Source organism: Haliotis asinina, chromosome 9 (genome assembly GCF_037392515.1).
Source record: "Haliotis asinina isolate JCU_RB_2024 chromosome 9, JCU_Hal_asi_v2, whole genome shotgun sequence".
NCBI classification, from domain to species: Eukaryota; Metazoa; Mollusca; class Gastropoda; order Lepetellida; family Haliotidae; genus Haliotis; species Haliotis asinina.
Window position 1 is genome coordinate 8,445,556 of NC_090288.1, and position 22,716 is coordinate 8,468,271.

The window sequence follows — 22,716 nt, forward strand, 5'->3', positions numbered from 1 at the left end:
AAATGACAAGAAATACCAACGACTGATTACTCGGCATTTTGTCTCATACAGTTTAGTTTCAAATCACTTTGACAGGAACCGCTTTGGTGACGGTTTTCCTCAACATCTTGCTCAGAACATATATATATATACTTGTACAGACATCCGACTCGGAACTGCAACCTGCTCTCACAACTCAAAGTGAACAATTTTCTGTAACCCGCCCATGAAATCTATTTCAATATTGTTCTTCAATAATTCATTGTTGTTCATTTGAGCTCAAAATGCTCAAATGCTACATTAACTAATATATTTGCAGCAGCATTTTAAATTGTATTCTTGTAGAAAGAGGACAAAGTATTTTAAGACAGACACGTTTAACTTAGTCTCTTTGCCGTGTAACCAAAAATACTTTAAATGTATCGTCTCGTTTATCAGCAAAGTCTCATGCCTAACTGGTTATCTTATGTAAGACGAGCATGTAACAGCCGTCATTTCACGCTAAATGCCTTAATGCCATTTGGGTCAAGGACAAACAATTTTGTTCTTAAGAAACCGTTCATCCTTTGCCTATTTAACACTTTTATTCTCAGCTCTAGTCGAAATCACCCACCTCAGTGTCGAAACTTCATATTCATTGATCACATGCAAGGATGTTGTGACTGAGTGTGTAAGAAAAGGATTACTCCATTCAAGCTAGTCAAAAAGCGACTATTTTAGAATGATTTAATGATAAATGGTGTCTGACACACACGCGTGTAGTCATCACGATATACAGAATCGTTTCAAAGTTGACGGTATTGTGGATTACTATTTCGATCTAATTATTCCAGTGGGTTCCTAGGCAGATGACAGTCATTGTTTTCTCAGCATGGTTCAGAAATACATCTTGAATAATTGCAACTGTCGGTGATGTTAATTACAACGTTGATAAACTCATATCAACGCTGACCACAGGAGAAAAGTCATCCAATCCAAAACTATAAGTACACCGAGTAAATCAAAGGGTCAAACGAGCAAGTTTCACTATGCCATAGTCGTTACGAGTTAATGAATATATCAAGGTTCCAATAAAAAGGGACATGTATTTTGAAAACCAATGAACGTGATCGTTGTTCGTGCTTTAAGAGGCAGGCATGACTTGCCCTATCAGTCTGTTTAGAGGATTCTGTGTTAAAGAAACAACAATATCTCAGACTGCTGCGAAAAACGTTCTTGATTCACACACACCGGAGCGTTAGAATAGGTCCGTCTGGACCAACACAGCTCGTGATTGATAACATAAGCATTGCTGTGTGAAACAGGATTCTATTCATGACTGTCTTTTGGAGGAGTGGTACTAAATTAAACACGATTTTTCTCCTGTATACGCAAAAGATTTATAGGTGATGAAGGATCTGGATTAAGTTATGATCTTCGAAATGTTAAAATTATGTTATAAACATCAATCATTAATGGCACCCACGGTCTGCCATCTGAAATCAGACCCAACTAATTCATGTTCATGACATGTCAATAACCTTGCCATTTTCCAGATATATCTAACGTAAACTGACGTTATCTGACAACATGAAAGTGTAGGAGATCAGGGTCGGGTTTATCACTGCAACCAAATCTTTGGAAGAACATACATATCAACAGAAACAAACTAGGACACTCGTCATTCCGGCGCCATACGTTTCGAGGATTGAAGAAGAAAAGAGATCGGTTCTAAGACAGGGATAATTAGTGGAGATGATCAGAGATGGTAATTCGTATCTTCATATGACCGTTAAACATTTATATTCCATTGCCTGAAAAAGAAATCCTGTTCAAAGGAAGTATTTTCTCATTAACGTAACATCATGTAGTCTTCTAAATGCTGTTCCGTTTAGGAGAATTTTCAGATTAACTTGTATCTTTGATATTGCGGGATCGCGTGCTTCTTCCTTCACAATATCCATACAATATATTTACAATCGTTGTTTAATATCGTGGAAGTCTACACAAATCAAGGGATAAAACTCAGACTTAATAGCAAGGAGGGCATTTACTTCAACTGTTAGGTCAAAGTAACTTCGGTTTCTGTATTATGAGCCCGTTGAGTTCGGGTCGAGTTGACACGTTTCACGTCTGAAAGAGTCAAGCTATCCCCCCTGTCCTGTCTTTGCAATTAAACCTTAATAACGCGAAATTTGACGAAAGCTGGATATACAAAAACTATGAAAGTTGAAATTCCTCGTTTAGATATCAAATAGATCAAGGGAACAGTTCAAACGTTACATGTTTTGTCAGAGCGATAAAACGTTAACAGCCTTCGACCAAACAGTAACACGGTAATTGGGAATGAATGCGCCATGGCCAAATAGCCCACTACAGAGAATAATGTTATGGCGAAGTCAAAATTTTATCAAGTTACATGTTCAAAGTTACATGCTACTGAAACCAGTTAGGTTTGGTTTGAACTTTGATAGAAGAATGTTTGAATAAAGTGGAAGATGATGATGAATTTGCAAGCCACAAACGGGACTGAGATTTTATTTCAGTACTGGCAACTTGCCGGATTGGATAGATGCCGGTATTGACAGCTTCCATTGTATCTGGACCAGTCGTGTTTCAAAGGTCGTATTTCAAAATCACTTGTATTGCCTTGAATGAAATTCTACTGAACCAATTATTATGGAGCTCATGGTATATAGGGAAACTAAATGACTCTTGTCGTTCGTGTGTGTATGCTACTCAGACGTTTCATTCAAATTACTACAGTTTTTCATCTGTATTTCAGCTTTGTGGCGGCGGCCTGTAAAGATCAAGTCTGGACCAGGCAATCCAGTGATCATCGATCAACACAAATGGGATACGATGACGTGTCAGCGAGCCAGACCACCACACCCCGTTAGTCTTCTCATACGATATACATGGGTTGTTGAAGATCAATTCTAACCGGGTTTTTTACTGTTGCCATAATGGATATTCATGATGTCAGTCACTGGACTGTCTAGTCCAGACTCGCTACAACAAACGTACAGTGCCATTCGTAACCTGACAAGCAACGGCAAGGTAACTCTTGTAATGTAGACGAACTGATTCGTCCTTAACTTCTTCTTAGGAGTATTCAGTGTTAAGTGAATGTTCTGCTCTCAATGATCTTGAAAAGGTTCAAACCTAGTTCTTCAATTTTGCTGTTTGCATTGCTGGTGCCCCTCGCCATCCCCACCCCCTCCCTCCACTGCACCCCACCCCCCACCCACCCCAAAGAGATGTGACTGGACGATTGCTAAATGCGGCGTAAAATATACTCACTCGCTCGCTTAGTTTCATCATGGTGTTGGGATCCAGCGCGTCGTTGCAGAAAGCAACATTATGGCTGAAACGATCGCTAAGGACAAACATTAACAGAAGCTTGCGATAGTTGTTGTAGCGCTGAGCTCTCTTAGCACAACAGCCCAGACCTTAGACTTAGACGAAACAAATGGGCATGCCTATGATGGACATCAACCAAGAATCGCAACAGAAAGAATATGAATTTCAACGATTTGCGCGTTACTGTGTGCTTTTCAAGAGCTGCTGTGCTCGTTCAATGCCGACTTTCATCATCTTCCAGAAAATACAACCTTCTAGCCGAAAGAATACAAGAACCTGACAATTGCCATGTTTTTGTAATCTTTCATCTAAAACACCCTTCACTCACTCACTCAACACGACTTCACCACATTGTTCAATAAAGCTCAGAATCATATGCACGCTATGCAAGATATTCTGCCTCCACCTGAAGCTAAAATGTCATAATGCGCACCTTTCTTTCACAAAACCTCCATCTTTCATCAGTAATGTCAGAAGCGTTCACTGTAGGTATATGAGTATCTATATTTATGCATACCTGTTACCTCCAGCGGTTTCGCCTCATTTTGCTCCGTCAGATATTTCACTTACTTGAGCGAAATATTCTCACAGTTCATAGATACCAAATGTAACAGGGATAGATTTATTACAGTACCGAGAAGAGTACTTGCATAACCAAAAGGTAAAATAGCTTTCTACAGCAGTTGATCATTGACGTTAGTTTCTCTTAAAACGTAAGGCTCACAGTTTGCGCAATTACGTTGAGTGTGAGAACGAGTTCTTTAGCCTAAGATAGCGGTCGTGCTTCGAGATATTCAACTAAGCGAGAAATATATGGCGGAGATTTGTCAAACATGGGTTTACCTTACCCAACAGAATTACTCATCTTTTTATCAGTCCGACACGATAGGCAGTTTCCAGTTTTTAGATATTGCTAAATTCTTCAACCAGACAAGGTTATTTCCGTCTGAAAAGAAAAAAATATCATGAACTGGTACCGTAGTTAACATGCGCGTTCGACTGGGCAAGCGTCGCGGTAATGAATAAGGAATAAGAGATGAAGATTTATAAGACAGCCTTTAAGGGATGTAAGCATTATCACGGCGGACTGACACAATTGTGGCTGGACCTGGCAAAGTAATGGTCGACAGCATGAACAAATAACCATGCCAGTGATGTAACATAACACTACCAGGTCACTACCCATGGAACTGGGGGATATACAAACCTGGAACATATTCTGAAGCTAAATCACACTACTTGGGCTTAGGTCCAGAAATGACCTCCGCACATTGTACCCATGGGAGGAATTGAACCCGGGTCTTAGGTGAGACGAGCGAACGCCTTAACTGCTATGCTACCCGACCGCTGTTACACTACCAACATGTCTGACTTTGGTTCCACGCAGTTTTACCGATATGATACCTTGTTCTCATCATCCAAGCATGGGACCCCAGAAAAGGGCGTCACATATTGTAGCCACGGGGGAATCGAACCCGGGTTTTCGGAGAGAAAAACCCACGCTTTAACCATTTGGTTACGCCACCAATTCATCATCACTAATGCACAGAAACCGATCAATGTCCCTCACAGGGAGGCGAACATTGCTAACGGAATTATATATACCTTGCATATACAGCCAATTACGTTGATAGCGAACGCGGCTGTAACGAATTGTTTTGGAATTTATACTTTGTCGGAATGACATAGCGAACTAAGTGGTCCCTTTAAGACCAATACAACCTTACGTTACAGCTTTTACCCTTGCAGTCTAAATGCGTTTTAATTGTTGAACGTAATACATACGCAAACACTTTGACATTAATGCAGCCGCACAGACCACCTTCCTGCCTACTCGTGAGAGAGTATAGTTTTACGCCGCCTTTAGCAAAATTGCACAAATACCACGCCCCTACACATTGCACCCATGTGAGGAAGCTTTCCCGGGTCTTAAGTGAACACTTTAACCACTTGGCCTCACCCGTAATAAAGAAGTTGTTATCAATAAAGTTTGCTCAAACTTGAACATCACCCTCCTTAAGTCAACCAGAGTAAGCGAGAGAAGGGGGTTTGACGTCGATATCAGTAATCATCGAGAGGCGCTTTCGTTTTAGCCACTCTTCTTACCATCCGCCCTTTAATCCAGAAGAACTCTTTGAACATTCAAATCTAAAATCATCACAATGACTTCGGAAAAGCCGATGTAGTTCAATTTCCCAAAGCAGTCGACTTAAAAGAGGCTTCAATACATATTAAGAGCCAAAAACTGTTTCAAGAACATGTCTAACCTACCATCTCCTGCCTTACAAGTTCACAATACGCCTCAACTGCCTACCACTCGAAACTGCATCTTCAATTCCCAGGTCCCTTTTTCACGGTAATGAATGAGATCTTACATCGAGATGCCGTCTACCTATTTCCTTAGATTGCGCCAGAAACAGCCAGTCCGTGGCACTGAGTGTACCGGTGGTCTGAAGACGAAGGACAGATTCCGTCCGTTTGATGTGACGGACAACGATGACGGAGTTGCTATCCAGCACGCCGGTTATTTGCTCTTGGTGTAACAGCGAGTCTGTAGATTACAGCACGCGAACGGATCAAACGAACCTAGTGCGGAGACGGGACCTTCTCACTGAATTTCAGAATAGGCAATTAAAAGACCCGTGGCTCTTCCACGAGAACCAAACATCTGTTTGAGCCGAAGATTAATGAAAGGATCATGTCCATTTGTCAACAGCTGGCTTGGCCCTTTTTGTAGTTTGTGCGGTAAAACACGTCACATTGACATTGATTAGGTTGACGTTTGATGCGCTCAACACAAAGCAATGGAAGCGGACACAAAACCCGGTCATTGTCAGATGGATCGTGAGAACAAGGTATCCTATCGAATTCGGACTCAATTGTGGGTGTTGAAGGAATCATCTTGTAACTTTTCGCAATAGAATTACTGACAGATTTAGCTGCCTAATTCAATTTCACTGCGTTTTCACACGGTGTCAAGAAACTGAAAAGGGTTAAAATGCATATCAGGCTTGTGGTAACTGAGGTGTAAGTCTTGCGTGTGATCTGATGGCATGATCTGGCTGGTTTTACAATAGTTACGCGACACCCTTACTTTTGATCTCCAATGTTCATGCATCTTTTTGAAATACTTCAAAACGACTTCAAATGTCTTTCCCTTTATCGAGACATAAACGTAAAAACCAGTGTGCGTTCTGTGAAATACACGAAGGAAGGGTTTTCGCTCCGTTTCAGGGACAGAAGTTGGTTTTGCTTGGCTTGCCAATCAAACCCCACTGAATCAAAGCAACTTGACACTGATCTGTTTTTTAACGCTTGGCATAGACCATTTTGTTTACTCCGCGTAGAACAAGAACCCCGTCTGTTCCTCCAGATAGACCAAGAATACTGTTTGTTGTTCTATATAGAACATTATCTGTTCCTCAATATTAAACAGGACGTCTTCCAATATATAGGACAAGTGCAGGGTATGGTATGGAGAGAGGGTGAGTTTAGATTTCACGTCGATATTGTCTTAGTTATATAACAACAAAACCAAATTTACATACGTACAGTATGGTTCAAAATTATTGAGAATAGCTAAAGCATTTCATATTATTAAACGAGAACAAATCAGATAAAATTGAATGTATTGTAAAAGTGAACTGACCTTTTCATGTTGTGTAGGTAACAATTTAATATTTTATCAAGTCTCCTTGAGCTTCACGGCACAGTCTAAGACGGGTAGGCATAATTCCTATCAGAGAGGTTAGTGTCTCGTGAGTTATGCTGTCCCAGTATCGGACCACTTCTCTCTTCATGTCTTCAATTTTTGTCAACCCCTTTTGATTCACACATTCCTTCATCATCCCCCAAATGTTCTCAATGGGATTTAAGTCAGGACTATATGCAGGAAATGGTAATGCAGTCACATTTTTCTCCTGAAACCACTGCTTGGCATGTTTTGCGGTGTGTTTAGGTTCATTATCTTGCTGCAAAATCCAGTCATTTCCATAAAACACACGTGCACTTGGAAGGAGAAAATTATCTAATATGTTAGTGTAGCGTTGACTTGTCAGGTTTCCCTCAAACACACACAGCGGGGTCGTTCCTAATAAGGATATCCCTCCCCATACATGAAACTTTGGGCTGTATTTAGGTCGTCGATACAACGGTGCTGACGCAGACTTTGTCCATATTTTCACATTATTGGGATATACCCATATTGAGCTTTCATCAGTAAAAATCACATTTTCCCAGTCAAAGTTTTCATGTGCCAAACACCACTCAACACGCCTGTCTTTATGTTCTTGTTTCATGAGAGGAGAAGGAATTCCAGTCTTTTTCTCTCATCCAAGATCAATCAAATTTCTTCTAACTGTAGATTCTGATACAACTGTTGATCCCCTTTCTATCATTTCATACCTGATGTTGGAGATGCTTGCCCTTTGCTTTTGAGACGCTAAAATTCCCAGCCGGACGCGATCTCAGAAGTCCAATTTTCTGGGTCTCCATGCTCCTTTCTGGTGCCGAAAATCCTTTCCCTCTCTATAATTCTTCCTAATCCTATACACAGTAGAAAGAGGAGTTCCTGTTCTCTCTGCCAATGTATTTACATCATCAATTCCTTGATTACACAACTCAAAAATCAACCTTCTTTTATCTTCAGCAGACATTGTTGACAGTGCTGAGGAAAATGACGTCTGCTGCAAATTCAGGGGAGGTGACTCTAATTGTACTATACTCAGTAGGCCAAGATGAGTTACCTCCCTTATACCATTACTTAGTTTTAAGTATCAGTGAATCAGTTGAGGTGTTAGGATAGCTCAAAGTAAGAAGAAAAATTCTCAATAATTATGAACCAGACTATATGTGTACAAGCCCACTAGAACAAGGAGACAGTCTGTTCCTCCACTCAGAACAAAAAAACTGTTCCTCTACATTAAACAAGGACACATTCTGTTCCTCCATACACTAAAGGACATGTTCTGTTCCTCTATATAGAACAAAGCACATGTTCTGTTCCTCCACATAGAACAAAGGATACAGTCTGTTCCTCCATATAGAACAAAGGACACAGTCTGTTCCTCTATACAGAATAGAGAGGGTGAGTTTAGATTTCACGTCGACATTGTCTTAGCTATATAACAACAAAACCAAATTTACATACGTACGTGTACAAGCCCATCTGAACAAGAACAGTCTGCTCTTCTACTTAGAACAAAGGACACATTCTGTTCCTCTACATAGAACAAGCACACATTCTGTTCCTCCATATAGAACCAAGGACACAGTCAGTTCCTCTACATAGAACAAAGACACTTTCTGTTCCTCCATATAGACCAAAGGACACAGTTGCTTCCTCTATTACCTGTGGTACCCAAGATCCGGGGGTAGAATTGATCTTCAGTAACCCATGCTTGGTTTTATGAGGCTTTTAACGGGATGTGGTCAGACTCGCTTACTTGGTTGACACACGTCATCGGTTCCCAGTTGCTCAGATAGAGGTTCATGCTGTTTGTTCACTGCGGTTGCCCCATTGTTCCTCCATACAGAACAAGCACACTGTCTTCATGGTACAACCATCAGGGAACCTCTATCCAGGTGTCTCTGGCCAGACAAATCCCCCCACCATGTCACCATCAGGACACCACCCCAGGTACCACCGTCAGGGAACCTCCAACATATCAACCACCGTCAGGGAACCTCCACCCTAGGTACCACCATCAGGGCACCTACACCCTAGGTACCACCCTCAAGGCACCTCCACCCTAGGTACCACGGTCAGGGCACATACACCCTAGGTACCACTGTCACGGCACATACACCCTAGGTAAAACCATCAGGGCACCTCCTCCCAAGATACCACCGTCGGGGCACCTCCACCCCAGGTACCACCATCAGGACTCTCTGCTCTTGGTACAATTATCAGGACACTCCAACCTAGGTACCACCATCAGGACACTCCACTCTAGGAACCACCATCAGGACTCTCCACTCAAGTTACCACCATCAGGACACTCGACTCATGGTACCACCATCAGGACACTCGACTCAAGGTACCACCATCAGGACACTCGACTCAAGGTACCACCATCAGGACACTCGACTCATGGTACCACCATCAGGACACTCGACTCAAGGTACCACCATCAGGACACTCGACTCATGGTACCACCATCAGGACACTCGACTCATGGTACCACCATCAGGACACTCGACTCAAGGTACCACCATCAGGACCCTCCACTCTGGGTACAACCATCAGGACACTCGACTCATGGTACAACCATCAGGACACTCGACTCATGGTACCACCATCAGGACACTCGACTCATGGTACCACCATCAGGACACTCGACTCAAGGTACCACCATCAGGACACTCGACTCATGGTACCACCATCAGGACACTCGACTCAAGGTACCACCATCAGGACACTCGACTCAAGGTACCACCATCAGGACACTCGACTCAAGGTACCACCATCAGGACACTCGACTCATGGTACCACCATCAGGACACTCGACTCAAGGTACCACCATCAGGACACTCGACTCAAGGTACCACCATCAGGACACTCGACTCAAGGTACCACCATCAGGACACTCGACTCTGGGTACAACCATCAGGACACTCGACTCAAGGTACCACCATCAGGACACTCGACTCAAGGTACCACCATCAGGACACTCGACTCTGGGTACAACCATCAGGACACTCGACTCAAGGTACCACCATCAGGACACTCGACTCAAGGTACCACCATCAGGACACTCGACTCTAGGTACCACCATCAGGACACTCGACTCAAGGTACCACCATCAGGACACTCGACTCAAGGTACCACCATCAGGACACTCGACTCAAGGTACCACCATCAGGACACTCGACTCTGGGTACAACCATCAGGACACTCGACTCAAGGTACCACCATCAGGACACTCCACTCTGGGTACAACCATCAGGACACTCGACTCAAGGTACCACCATCAGGACACTCGACTCAAGGTACCACCATCAGGACACTCGACTCATGGTACCACCATCAGGACACTCGACTCAAGGTACCACCATCAGGACACTCGACTCAAGGTACCACCATCAGGACACTCGACTCAAGGTACCACCATCAGGACACTCGACTCAAGGTACCACCATCAGGACACTCGACTCAAGGTACCACCATCAGGACACTCGACTCTGGGTACAACCATCAGGACACTCGACTCAAGGTACCACCATCAGGACACTCCACTCTGGGTACAACCATCAGGACACTCGACTCAAGGTACCACCATCAGGACACTCGACTCAAGGTACCACCATCAGGACACTCCACTCTGGGTACCACCATCAGGACACTCGACTCAAGGTACCACCATCAGGACACTCGACTCATGGTACCACCATTATGGCACGTCCTCCCTAGCTACCATCATCAGGGCACCTCAACCCAAGGTACCATCATCAGGGCACCTCCCAAAGTACCACCATCAACAACTTTTAAGAAACTGAGAACACACACAGGTACAACTGAGTACTTTAATCAGTGATCAATCAGTGTACAGGTAAATACAATTAATCACAGAAATACCAGAACATATTCATAATTAGTAGACATTGTCCTGCTCTGGCTGATTCACCAGGCTTTGTGCACATTGAAGTGTTAATGTGGAGAGAAACCATAACACGTGTTTGAAGCACCCATACAATCACACATACTTATGAAGCCTTCACCCCCGACAGCTGCAATATTTCCAAAGTCTTAAGTTTATTAATATTTTCATAAAACAAACACATTTGTAACAACATAATCTACTCTACTGAAGTCAGTCAGACAAAGGCAACAGCTTCGAAACATTCATGATGATCTCTGGGCCATAAATTATTAACAAGATTTTCAGCACTGTCCGATTTCACTATCTCAAACTCATATCCAAACACCCTACCTCACATCATTTTACAGTCCCAGAAAAGAAATGTGTTCTCTTTGTTTTCTTTTTACTTGGCAGACGAAATTCCATACACAACCTTCATAAAAGCACTTGATTTATGGTCCCTCCCGAGTACCTCAACAAGTTTTACCACTATTTTTCAGAAATTTCAAGCACACGAATGTGATGACAGCAGAAGGTACATTCAGGTAGCAATTAATTAACATTGCCTTGACTGTTAAAAGCAGTGAGGGAGTTGGACTTGATTCAAATTTGAACACATTAGTTGTTGATCTATTAACATGGATTCAAAATATGGCTTTTCCTCAAGAGGATACTTTGTTTAAAATAGGGTTTGTTTGAATAGTTCTAACCTACTACATTATTATGCATTTCAACCCAAATGTTATTGCTAAACATAAAATAGTAAAATATAAATTAAAAAAAAAAAATCTCCATATTGGTCAAGTTAATGACTAATCACTTCAGCAAGCCATGCATATATAACCTTGGTGTAATTTATTAGGAAAGGGTTTTACAATACATACAATCTTTATCCCCGTATTCATGAATAGGAGACACTGACCTGCTCTAGCTGATTCACCAAGAGTTTGTGCACATTGAAGTGTTATGGTGGAGAAAACACCCTATCATACATGTTTGAAGCACCCACACAATCACATACAACTCACATCCAAACCCCCCACTTTACAGACTGAAGTAAGTGAATTTCCCCTTGCAATTACATTTTTTGACATGCTGTTTTGAATTCAACATTGCATGAATAATTTGAAACCAATCTGTTAAATATTTTGTAGACACGTTGATGATACCGTACGGTTACAATGTGAAATGTTTCAATACATTTGGTTTATCTATCAATGAGAAAATACATGTCAAAAACCGGTTCACTTCTTGGGACATCCAATACATTCAGGTAGCAAAGCAGACAGAATGAACAAAAAGCAATATATAATGTTCAACATAAATTATTATTGTGAAAAGAATTTATCATCGACATAGCCTCAAATGTTATGGGTAGCTTGCAGGTCGGACTTGGATAAACTTTGAACACATTATTCCTAGATGATCTATTCAACACTGATTCAAAATATGGCTTTTGGCAAGGGGCTATTATATTCAAAATAGGGCCTGTTTGTATGGTTCTAAATTATTGTATTACTAGGCATTTCAACCCAAATTTAGAGCAAAAGTTATTACTAAACATAAAAGTCTCTTCTTCAATATTGGTCCTTTGAATGACAAATCACTTCAGCAAGCCACATATTTATAACCTTAGTATAATTTTATTAGGAAAGGGTTTATTACAATATTTATCTGAATGTGGAAACTCTTACATTTGCTGGAGACTGCTGAGGATATTCATGCATAGACAAAACTATGAGTTAGTTTCATATTTGAAATCTGGCCACAATTGTCAGTCATTGTGATCACACAAAACATACTTAGCAGTTCTAACAATCACTGCAGTAAGGGGCTGTCTGTCCTTAATTCTCACGTGACAAAGATCAGTGTGGATTACCCAGTGTCAATTGTTCATTGGAAATAGAGTGATTACGTATCACTATAACTGTGATAACTAGATTATGATACACTCATACTGCCTCTCATCTGTACTGAGACAGTCGGAATATGTAGTCATAACATACTGTTGTGTATATGCAGTGTGCCTTTGTTAGTGTCAACCTCAATTACCCATAAACTCCTTATATAACAAGAAACATTTTGCACTAATGAATATTTAATACAGAAATGTATTAATGATGCTGACAAGAACAAACTAGCATGGTTTTAGTCCAGCACAAATGGGTTTGTACCCATGTGAAATTCAAACATACCTTTGGTGTGATGAATGAACACTTTCACCACAAGACCACCTCTAGCTCCTTAAATAACATCATTTTTAAAGTATGTTTTACAATGATATTCCAATACTTGTGTCTGTTTGTCACAGGGACAGTTTCTTTATGAATCTTGAATAAAGGGGGTACTGTTTACAAGAATACAAGGAATAAAATATTTCTTGACAAGGTAAGGCAGAAAGGTGCATGGTGTATAAGAAACATTAGTGTATTTGTAAAAGTGATATATATATAACATGTATTGTTTTACATAAAAGTGATTTTTTAATGATTTAATTGAGGTGACATATTCTTGCATGTATTTCCAAATTACTGCTGTGAATAAATACAGGTGTTGAGGGACCACATCTATTACAACCAAATATATCATGAATGTTTTGATATCCAAACATTTTTGTTCTCTAGATATAGAATATAGAACTAAAAACCAATAAAGCAATGGCATGTGTTAAAGAAATTGAGACTATTCGAGACCACTAAATAGAATCATGCATATTTTGATTGGCATCAACAATTTTAAGGAACATGTATACATGGTATTTTTATTGAAAACGACTTTTTATTCTTTTTGATGAGAAGTACGAGCTATTTATCCTTTTATGAGGCAAATGAAAAGTGATGTAATTATATACGAAGAGATTTCTCCTGTATTTTGTCGTTAGAAATATCTAATGAGAATACAGCAACGATGAAGGATCGTATCTACCATGATCGTAATTGCCATGACATACCATTGATCCAGGATAGTCATACTACTATGAATTCTTGGTGAAATAGGTACAGGATTCAAGGACAGAAGGTGGAAATAATGCTTGTGTGAATTGTTGATTTACACACCATGAATACAACAGATGTAATTCAACAGTTGTAAAACTATTGCATTTTGAAAAGTTCTTCTTGAAAAATCTTCACCCATAGCATTCACATATTCTATCAAAAACACACATTCAGAATCTGTTGAGGAAATTCTTCATTCCTGGCACCTGGAGCATGTTGTAGATATTGATAGAAGCTCCATAAAATGACTTGCTTATCTCTCATTGAACACAACTTTGAGTATTTCTCAGGCAGAGATTCCAAACTTCACTTTTACATGACGAAATATTTAAAATATAATCATATCAGTAGTATAATTATTATAACCAAGTATCTTTATTTAATTTATTTGGATACATTCATTTCTGAAGTACAATAATCTGACAGAACATTTTTCTGCAATCCATCAATACAACACTGCAATTGGAAATGCTCTACTTCAGAGAGACAACCATCATATATGCAAAAGCTTGCACTGTGTACATTCAGCTGTTGGTGTGATACATTGAAAAGCTGATCAACGTATCATTTAACGTATTAAAATCGACGTTTAAATCATAAATGCATGTGTAGTAATATCAGATAATAATATTGCAATCTTTTATCATACACTGATCACGCTGCTTGTGCACCAACCGAATGGTATATACTACTCAAAAGTAGGTAAGGACATTCATTCCTCTACACAACCAGCATGAAAGAATGTGGTCTTTTAACTTCTTTTGAGAGTCAGTCAAATTACAGTAGTTTCACAACACTTTTGTTTCAGCAATATCATGGCGGGAGGGGAGCACCAGAAATGGGCTTCACACATGTGGGGATTTGAACGCAGGCTTTCACAGCCAGAAGCGAACGATTTCACCACTAGCCTACCTACCTTCTTTTGAATAGTATAAACCACATAAGTATGTATGAAAATTCTCTTAACTCTTCCAAAGACTATTGGTGAAAATTATCAGAATGGTTTTACATGGAAAAAAGAGAACTTGAAACATAATTTGCATAAATGTTCACAAACATGACATTTTAGCATCATGCCCAAAGTGATGCAGGTTCTTGACATTTACTACTCCATAAGGATATGGTTCTGACAACCAAGAAATATGACAATAAATTGGTTTCTTGTGACCATGATTGTTCAGAGGAACCAAGCCAGATATTCTCAAAACGTTCATAGCCCTTCAAACTTTTTAAGCCCATTCTTAACAAACATGTGATCAAATTTTGTTTTACAACACAGCAAGAAAAACATGTTGTTAACAGATACCCTTCATTTACTGAACCAGAATTAGTAACCTAACATTTTATATGTATGAGTTAATGACGTGAAGAGTGAATAAAATGAGAGAATAAAAAATATTAGTGACAAAAACAAAGTAATAAGATCGCAGTACATGATGAATTTTAGGTAGAATAGTTGTTAATAATGGTGACTCAAGCAAAATGTCTAAATATCAAAGACAACCTTCATATAAAATCCAACCATTGGTGTTGAAACAACCGGTGACCCTGAATAAAACTCCCACACAATTCACCTACAGAGTAATGCAAAAGACACAAACGCCACTTCAAGAAATGCATCCACAAGTTCCTTCTCCTTAGCTGCAGGTACCCCCTGGGAGACGTCATCTTTCAATGAACGGACATAAACACACACACTTCTTTGACTATGTACAAGAAGGAAATGGTAGTTACAGTGGGATGAATTCACAAACATAAATGATAAAAGTCTCCCGAGCATGACACACATGCTTGTCCTGCTCATCTTGGTTCATACATACATATTTGTAGGAACTGAAGCTTTAGGGGTCCAGTTAAATGGTGCCCATGGATTCAAACCAGACATATTTGATGAGATTTTGCCCACCAAAGTGAGAAAATTAATATAGATTTATGCAAACATTTCTGTTAGACCATGATGCCAGTTAATGTGGGATCAAGCCCAAAATGAAATTCACAGGCAGTCATATTTCAGGTTTAGGATTCAAACTCATGGATCCTGAAAAAAAGGGACACAACTCTGCTCTGCACAACTCAAAATGGGCTGGCTTGGTAGAATATGGTTGCAAACTCAACATTCAGCTCACACAAAAACACTGAAGTAATTTCACTTGAGCAACACAAGAGCCAACTAGTTTGGTTATTTTCTATCCATGTCTCAGACACATTGTAATATTGAGGGTCATCACATTGCTGTTTAGTCACATTAATTATTTACACATAAAACAAGATCCTCAATGTACAAAATATTTGTCAGCAAGTAAAATTAAAAATGCAATGATCAGTTAGAAAGTATAAACATTAGATTGACACTACTTTCTGCACAACTTGATGTTGGAGCTTGATGTTCATCTTGCACATCACAAACTCACACAAAACCAACTGGGCTATCTGACACACACTGTCACTTCCTACTCTCACATCCGCAGATGCAGTCATAGTTGTCATTGGTCAGAATTTCTGGAATCCTCACATAAACATCAATTAATGCTGGACAGTATTTTAGACAGTTTGGCAAAATATACAAAATAATTCAGTCCTGTGAATGTGCTCTTCAAAAGTTCACAAAAGCATTTAAGTTTCAAACTTTTGACTTAAGTGTTGATGTAAATGATACTATCACGCTATATGCATTTTGATCAGTACTGAGGTGTGAATATTGTGTACTGAGTAGAATATTTTTATAGACCTATCGTTTTAAGCCCTTACAGTAAATTGGTATCGATTTGCTCATATACATTGATGTTTTGATGTCCAGTGCCAGTCCAAACAAACATATATACATGTACCCATGCTTACCACTCACTGACATACTATTCATTCTGTGTATGCATAAATATAATACAATTTTTAAATAAATTACAAACTTATACAATTGTTTTGATACATACATGCATATAAAACAGATACTTCCGTTAACTGGAACATTCCATGTAGAAGTGGGGTGTCAGGTTGTACAGATTCACCAACCCTGCTAGAATAATCCACATATCCCAGGGGTGTCAGGTTGTACAGTGCCTCACAATGATTACTTGCTGTATGTGGAGAATGTCATGATGTCATAACGAGGCTAAGAGGACGGAGCATTCCACTTCCTGAAAGCCTTGACACCGTGGTCCCGCCATTCCTCGCGTGATATACACATGTGTTCAAACTCTGCCATCCCTGCCACTGCACACGCTCCAACATACGCTGCATGGTAACGCTGAGGCGCAGCGTGAACCTGTCACAGAGATAAACAAACATACAAATATGTCTGGCAAAAAATATTAATCTAGACAATCTCAACAGATTAAGAGTAAAATTACTAGATAGTAAGTAGTTTAACAGTCACAGAACTACATCATTTTCTATTTTTCTCACCCTTTCTGTAGTCTACAGTCCTACATCAAGGTAATCTAAATTTGTCCTTGGTTCTAAATCTTGCATCTTACAAAAACCCATTTCATACGTTAACAAAAAGACAAAGTAATCAAAATCCCCCACGATGGCAAAATACTCTTCATGAACATTTCAGTTAGTAATGACATTTCAGTTAGCAAAATGGAGGGAGGGTACTGAATGGTTTATAAGTTCTGCTCAGAAAAAGAGAACTATCACCAAATTCAACAGAATTCATCTTAATCTGAATCCTCAAACTACCAATAAGCACTAGTACATCACCTGACAAATCTATGTGCCAAGTTTGATGAAGAACAGTGAATGGTTTCTAAAGTTCTGCTCTGGAAAAGACTATTGTGCATTTGAATACCCCCTGCAAAATGAGAATGATAATAAGTTGTTTCGTTCTTTTAATATTATTTGTGTTTCACTGAGATAGTAAGCAAATGATAGATATAGGTTAAAGGGAGATAACTTTTGAAGTAGCTTACATCAGACTAAGTGCGATAGTTTATGAGGACACTGAGGCTGTATGACTCACCTCAATGGGGACACTAGGTGGCGCTAGTTTCATCAGCTCATGTTGTAGTCTGTCCGTGAATCCTGGTATCATTGTTACGCCACCGCTCAGGTAGACAGCCCTGGAAAACAATACAGTTGTAAGTAGTGCCTAATGAACAATTGATGTAATCCTTAACCCCTGATGATACAAATAGTACATGACACAGACCAGTTCCGCCATCAAGCTTCAAGTCTGAGGGGGAAACCACGCAACGGGGAAACCAAAACCTATTTAGGTACATTCCAAATCATTCCAGGTGTCACATGTTGCAAAGCTGCTGGATTACTGCTTAAAGTGTTGTGAATCTTACAATTAGCCCAAAACAAACAGCATCAAGTGACTGAGTTACATATCTTACAAAATTTCGTACTTCTGGGACAGTGTTTAACGCACATGAACATTTGAATGTGGCTTCATCAGTTAACCTGAACCTACCAGTCTACCTATGAGTGAGTAAGTGAGCTTGTTTTATGCAACTCTTAACAATATTCTAGCAATTACACAGCTGGGGACACCAGAAATGGTCTGCACACATTGTGCCCCAGTGGGGAGTGGAACACTTTAACCATTTAGCTACCCACCACCCCACATGTACCGGTGACTGTCCAACAGCTCACCTGAACATCTACCTGTGACTGTCCATCAACTCACCTGAACATCAACCTGTGACTGTCCATCAACTCACCTGAACATCTACCTGTGACTGTCCATCAACTCACCTGAACATCAACCTGTGACTGTCCATCAACTCACCTGAACATCAACCTGTGACTGTCCATCAACTCACCTGAACATCAACCTGTGACTGTCCATCAACTCACCTGAACATCAACCTGTGACTGTCCATCAACTCACCTGAACATCTACCTGTGACTGTCCATCAACTCACCTGAACATCAACCTGTGACTGTCCATCAACTCACCTGAACATCTACCTGTGACTGTCCATCAACTCACCTGAACATTTACCTGTGACTGTCCATCAACTCACCTGAACATCAACCTGTGACTGTCCAACAGCTCACCTGAACATCTACCTGTGACTGTCCATCAACTCACCTGAACATCAACCTGTGACTGTCCATCAACTCACCTGAACATCTACCTGTGACTGTCCATCAACTCACCTGAACATCTACCAGTGACTGTCCATCAACTCACCTGAACATTTACCTGTGACTGTCCATCAACTCACCTGAACATTTACCTGTGACTGTCCATCAACTCACCTGAACATCTACCTGTGACTGTCCATTAGCTCACCTGAACATCCGTCTACGACTGTCCATGGGACAAGCCTGTATGGCCTGGAACACCAGCTTGTGGAGGTTGGGGAAGTCCATCTCCCACATGTCAGTGTCAAACAGCCCCTCCGGACTCCTGAACCGACTGTCATCATGGGTCACACTCCTGGAGAAACATAAACATTTGTTATTTGATTCATATTTGCACTTAATAAGAACACTATTCCACTGTTTTCATGGGAAAAGATACTCCAAAGTTGTGTACAATATTGTAAGAAATCTTGAAGGCAACAAACATATACAAATGCTGTTATCTAATCATCAATATGTACATTCAGAACTCTCAAATTCACCTGCGTTCCTAGATTTATTGTGAAGTACAAACTGTCAGTGGGAAAACACAAATATTAAGTTGATCACTGGATTGTCTGGTCCTGACTTGATTATTTACAGACTGTCACTAAAATACTGCGGAGTATGGCATTAAACAACTAACAGATCTCAAATATGTAGCACGTACTCTCTGCGCAACGTCTCAACACAATAAACAAAATTTTTAAAAAAATTCCTATCTCATATCTTGAAACACAGACTAAACATTTTTTTTGATGATGGGCATTAAATTATGAGTAGTCTTCATGACAAGCAGCATGGATTCTCCTCACTTGTAAGCTTCCGGCGGTAGATCAAAGTTCTCAAGGCTGATGGTGGACTTGATGGAGTACGGGGACATCTGGCAGCGCTGGACCTCCTCCTTGTAGTTTTGGGCCACATAGCAGCTCTGGGAACACACAGCACAGTATACACTAGACTTGTAGAAGTCTCTAAGGCAATAATCATTAGCATAAAGCATAATTTCAAGACCATATAGATATTAAGTGAGTCAGAGAGTGAGGATAGTTTCATTCCACTTTTAGCAACATTCCAGGAGGCACACCAGCAATGGGCTTCAGACACTGTACCCAAGTGGAGAATCGAACCTGGGCCTTCAGCATGACAAGTGGATGCTTTAACCTTTAAGCTCTAAAATGCCCTGGAGAAAAGTGAGATATACATATGTGTTCTGTTGTAGCAGTCAAATGACACTGGCTTGGTGAACATGATACGATAGATTTGCACCCACATAACTGAGTGTGTGTGGTATATGTTGATGTGCAGTCACTCTCAAACTAAACTCATCGCCATCTTGTCTGACCCTGACCTACCTTCTCCATGACATATCTGACGAGGAGTTTCTCCACAGAGGAGGAGAACTTGTAGTTGTTGGCCAGGAGTGAGAGCAGCAGCGTGTCCTGAACCTTCTGGGCTCCATATGGCAGACGGGCCATCCCACCCTCAATGACAAAACCTGGTGAAGGACACAGATCAAGCATCATCAACCGTTCTTACCAACCACTGTCATCAACCAGCAGTATCCATAATTCTTGTACACCATTGTTACATTTCATCACCAGGTGGTACCTACCATTCTGGTCAACCATAGTTCTCTATCACTGTCATCAACCCTGAATAAACAATTATTAGCTACCACTGTCATCAACCCTTAATAAACCATAGTTCTCTACCGTTTGTCATCGACACTTAATAAACTATAATTCTCTACCATTGTCATCGACCCTTAATAAAGTATAGTTCTTTACCATTATTTTCAACCCTTAATAAGACATTTTTGGCTTCCATTGTCATCAATCTTTAATAAGCCATTGTTGTCTACCATTGTCATCAACACCTTAATAAACAATTATTGGCTACCACTGTCATCAACCCATAATAAAGCATCAATGGCTACCACTGTCATCAACCCTTAATAAACAATTATTGGCTACCACTGTCATCAACCCTTAATAAACAATTATTGGCTACCACTGTCATCAACCCTGAATAAACAATTATTGGTTACCACTGTCATCAACCCATAATAAAGCATCAATGGCTACCACTGTCATCAACCCTTAATGAACAATTATTGGCTACCACTGTCATCAACCCTTAATAAAGCATCAATGGCTACCACTGTCATCAACCCTTAATAAAGCATCAATGGTTACCATTGTCATCAACCCATAATAAAGCATCAATGGGTACCACTGTCATCAACCCTTAATAAACAATTATTGGCTACCACTGTCATCAACCCTTAATAAAGCATCAAAGGCTACCACTGTCATCAACCCTTAATAAACAATTATTGGCTACCATTGTCATCAACCCTTAATAAACAATTATTGGCTACCACTGTCATCAACCCATGATAAAGCATCAATGGCTACCACTGTCATCAACCCTTAATAAACAATTATTGGCTACCACTGTCATCAACCCTTAATAAAGCATCAATGGGTACCACTGTCATCAACCCTTAATAAAGCATCAATGGTTACCATTGTCATCAACCCATAATAAAGCATCAATGGCTACCACTGTCATCAACCCTTAATAAACAATTATTGGCTACCACTGTCATCAACCCTTAATAAAGCATCAATGGCTACCACTGTCATCAAACCTTAATAAACAATTATTGGCTACCACTGTCATCAACCCATAATAAAGCATGAATGGCTACCATTGTCATCAACCCTTAATAAAGCATCAATGGCTACCACTGTCATCAACCCTTAATAAACGATTATTGGCTACCACTGTCATCAACCCTTAATAAACAATTATTGGCTACCATTGTCATCAACCCTTAATAAACAATTATTGGCTACCACTGTCATCAACCCATAATAAAGCATCAATGGCTACCACTGTCATCATCCCTTAATAAACAATTATTGGCTACCACTGTCATCAACCCATAATAAAGCATCAATGGCTACCACTGTCATCAACCCTTAATAAACAATTATTGGCTACCACTGTCATCAACCCATAATAAAGCATCAATGGCTACCACTGTCATCAACCGATAATAAAGCATCAATGGCTACCATTGTCAGATATTATTCTAATTAGTGATAGTTATCTCTTCAACCGTTGTTATATACCATTGTTATCTACCATTTTTATTCAACAATTGTTACAGTGTTCCCAGAAATTATTGAGAAAATCTTTGTTTTTTGTCCAATGATGCTAAGATTGGAAAAAGGGCTTTCGCTATGCACTAAGCATACTAAATAAGCGAGACAACTCTTGAAGGCTTAGAAGGCAGCTCATTGTGTCAAGAGTTATCTCCCTTGTCTGAGCAGACGGCTTCCTGTGTTGACATGGCAGAATTTACAGCAAGAGAGAAATGAAAGCTCATTCTAGATGATTTTGAAAGGGGTGAGGCTGATGCTAAAGTGTTAGCTTGTAGACATGGTATTCCTCTATCTACAGTATACAGAACTTTGAAGAATATTCAAACAGGAACCGGGATAGAGCACAAAGCAGGGGCAGGTCGGCCTAGGAAATTCAGTGTTGTGGATCGCTGAAGACTTGGGCAGATTGTGAGTAGGGGCAAATTGAAATGTGTAGAGAACATCAGAAATGAAATGATTAGCAGAGGAAGTCCTCAGGTATGCAATGAAACAGTTAGGCAGGAATTACAGAGACTTAATTGGGTGAAAAAACGTGGAATTCCCTCGCCGTTGATGAAAGATGCACAA

General features: G+C 40.1%; 2 protein-coding genes across 2 annotated transcripts in view; one reads left to right on the top strand and one right to left on the bottom strand.

Annotated features, from left to right (window-relative positions):
* The first annotated feature begins 5,702 nt into the window (after positions 1 to 5,702).
* LOC137296545 (mucin-12-like) lies at positions 5,703 to 10,818 on the top strand. Its single transcript, XM_067828351.1, has 3 exons — positions 5,703 to 5,860; positions 8,856 to 9,046; positions 9,233 to 10,818. The coding sequence occupies exons 1-3, from the start codon at positions 5,703 to 5,705 to the stop codon at positions 10,816 to 10,818; spliced, it is 1,935 nt and encodes a 644-aa protein (XP_067684452.1).
* A 13-nt stretch (positions 10,819 to 10,831) lies between these two features.
* Positions 10,832 to 22,716, bottom strand: part of LOC137295628 (uncharacterized) — a 46,221-nt gene continuing 34,336 nt past the window's right edge. The window contains exons 12-16 of the mRNA XM_067827079.1: positions 20,329 to 20,471; positions 19,789 to 19,904; positions 19,143 to 19,289; positions 17,859 to 17,958; positions 10,832 to 17,159 (exon numbers count right to left, since the gene is read on the bottom strand). Coding sequence (XP_067683180.1) covers positions 17,007 to 17,159; positions 17,859 to 17,958; positions 19,143 to 19,289; positions 19,789 to 19,904; positions 20,329 to 20,471 — 659 coding nt within the window. The 3' untranslated portion in view covers positions 10,832 to 17,006. The remainder of the gene's footprint in view (positions 17,160 to 17,858; positions 17,959 to 19,142; positions 19,290 to 19,788; positions 19,905 to 20,328; positions 20,472 to 22,716) is intronic.

What these genes read in the sequence shown, in the direction of transcription:
- LOC137296545 (XM_067828351.1), top strand. Translation starts at nt 5,703, where the DNA reads ATGCCGTCTACCTATTTCCTTAGATTGCGCCAGAAACAGCCAGTCCGT. An exon ending in GCCGGTTATTTGCTCTTGGT is followed by an intron (nt 5,861 to 8,855) that starts GTAACAGCGAGT and finishes TCCTCCATACAG; the next exon opens with AACAAGCACACTGTCTTCAT. An exon ending in TCAGGGCACCTACACCCTAG is followed by an intron (nt 9,047 to 9,232) that starts GTACCACCCTCA and finishes TACAATTATCAG; the next exon opens with GACACTCCAACCTAGGTACC.